We start from the raw sequence: 2,500 nt of genomic DNA on the forward strand, positions 1-2,500 counted from the left end.
GAGCTTCCTGTTTGCAGCAGAGCATGCTGGGAAGTGCAGTTTTTAAAAGCCGGGGTCCCAGGAAGTGATCTGCGGAGCGTCGCGCTCCTCGTAACAGATGATGACATCACCGGGTCTGAAGTCCACGCCGCCATCAGCTGACAGGCCGCAGTCCATCCCCGCCTTCACGGTCTGCACGTCGTCTCGGTGGTGCTTCAGGGCCGCCAGGGAACCTGCAGGGAACGTTAGAGCAACGTTAGAGCAACGTTACAGCAACGCTGCCAGGGAACCTGCAGGGAACGTTAGAGCAACGCTAGAGGAACGTTAGAGCAACGCTGCCAGGGAACCTGCAGGGAACGTTAGAGCAACGCTGCCAGGGAACCTGCAGGGAACGTTAGAGCAACGCTGCCAGGGAACCTGCAGGGAACGTTAGAGCAACGCTAGAGGAACGTTAGAGCAACGCTGCCAGGGAACCTGCAGGGAACGTTAGAGCAACGCTGCCAGGGAACCTGCAGGGAACGTTAGAGCAACGTTAGAGCAACGCTGCCAGGGAACCTGCAGGGAACGTTAGAGCAACGTTAGAGCAACGTTAGAGCAACGTTAGAGCAACGTTAGAGCAACGCTGCCAGGGAACCTGTAGGCAACGTTAGATCAATCATTAGAAGTAAGAAGGCTACAGCAGGGATTCAGGGATTGAGCCATGTTGAGCTCAGAGCTCCATCATATATGCAGCGAGGGGAACTCACCCTCCCACACCGTGTCCCGGCCTCGGACCAGTCTGAACTGGAGGCGGCGGTCCAGCTGACCTTTCTGGACCCGACAGCCGGCCACCGGGACCTTCTTCTTCCCCACGGAGACGTCAAACATGGCGAGCACCGTGGCCTCCCCTGGACGGGCACAGACACCCACAATTAAGACTTATTAACTTATTCATATATACACACACATGTTGTTATGTTCTAATAATGGGACAATGGTTAGGTGAAGGATGTACCGCTCACACGCTGGAACCCTGGGGGAGCTTTAACCTTCTTCACACACACACACACACACACACACACACACACACACACACACACACACACACACACACACACACACACACACACACACACACACACACACACACACACACACACACACACAATTGTGTGTTGATCACATGGTGAGTTATGTAAGCATTTCAAATGTCAGTCTTTGAGTTCTTCTACAGAGCTGGATTGTATTTAACATGTTTAATACGACAAAATACACGCAGTCACTTCTTTCACTATACTAGATTTAAGACTATTTGACATATTATACTATGACTATATTAGTTTTTAACATACTATAACATGACTTCTTTTTACAGCCGGTTCACTACACAGCAGTGGTAGAATGTAACTAAGTACATGTACTCCAGTACTGTCCTTCAGTCCAGTGGTCGGACCTGCCCCCACCAGGGCCGTGCAATTAATCTAAATATAATCGTGATTAGGATTTCGGCTCCCAGTGATCACCAAAACAGAATAATCAAGAAAAACTATTATTTAGCTCATTACGTTGTGCAGTAAACTCTTATTTTCTCTTGTGTTCTGAATGAAAAAAAAGTTTCAATAGGAAAAGTATTAATTATTATTAAATTATCATTATTAAAATTTCACAGTTACGTGTTTTTTTGTTTTTAACGGTTGATTTATTGAACTTGTTCCACTGTTTTTTTAAGATCAACGAGTAATTGTGTTAAATTATCGCGATTTCAATATTGACTGAAATAATTGTGATTATATTGTTTTCCATAATTGAGCAGCCCAGGCTCCCACTGCTAAAACAACTCTTAAACCACAGGTGTCAAACTCGAGGCCTGCGGGCCAAATCCGGCCCCTCGCAGATTATGATCCGGCCCGCACATCAATTTAGGTTCACAATACATTTTGGCCCACCTAGTTTTTGACAACTTTTTCCGATGTCGCTTTCGCTGAAATTTGTCACTTTTCTGAAGTTTTTGGGTGCTTTTTTTCTACAAGCGGAGGATCTTTCTCCTGACTTCTTCAGGACTTTATGTCGACCAAACTGTAAGTGAGAAGGAAATATGACACATGCAATAATACAGTCAAAGATATTTGACTGTTTGGATTTAATAAAAGCCTATCAATAAAGGAAACATGTCTGGCCCTGGATGGGATTCTTATTTTCCGGTGTGGCCCTCAGTGCAGTTGAGTTTGACCCCCCTGACTTCCCCTCAGAGTTCCTCACCGACGATGTGCTGGTGGAGCAGCGGCGGCAGCTTGCTGCTCAGCTCGGCCTTCAGCTCGTCCACCAGCTTATAGATGATGCTGTGCAGTCGCAGCGGGACGCCGTGGCGCGCCGCCAGCTGCTGGATCGGCCGGCTGGCCGCCACGTTGAAGCCGTAGATGGAACCTGAGGGGGAGGAAGAAGACTCGGGGTCAGGGAGACCTCCTGCTGGGGTACAGGCTCTGGTGCCAGGCTGCAGGAACGGGAGGCACCTCAGTGACATTCTCCTCCTCACATTCAACAT

At 48.3% G+C, this 2,500-nt stretch overlaps 1 protein-coding gene across 3 annotated transcripts in view; it reads right to left on the reverse strand.

Annotated features, from left to right (window-relative positions):
• mtif2 (mitochondrial translational initiation factor 2) overlaps nt 1–2,500 on the reverse strand; it is a 22,404-nt gene that overhangs the window by 67 nt on the left and 19,837 nt on the right. For all 3 annotated transcript variants that reach the window (XM_028590422.1, XM_028590429.1, XM_028590436.1), the window contains 3 exons: nt 2,218–2,382; nt 726–866; nt 1–212 (listed from right to left, as the gene is read on the reverse strand). The exon at nt 1–212 is cut by the window's left edge and continues 67 nt beyond it. In XM_028590422.1, the coding sequence (XP_028446223.1) occupies nt 43–212; nt 726–866; nt 2,218–2,382 (476 nt within the window). In that variant the 3' untranslated portion in view covers nt 1–42. The remainder of the gene's footprint in view (nt 213–725; nt 867–2,217; nt 2,383–2,500) is intronic.

This window comes from Perca flavescens, chromosome 2 (genome assembly GCF_004354835.1).
Source record: "Perca flavescens isolate YP-PL-M2 chromosome 2, PFLA_1.0, whole genome shotgun sequence".
Lineage (NCBI taxonomy): Eukaryota > Metazoa > Chordata > Actinopteri > Perciformes > Percidae > Perca > Perca flavescens.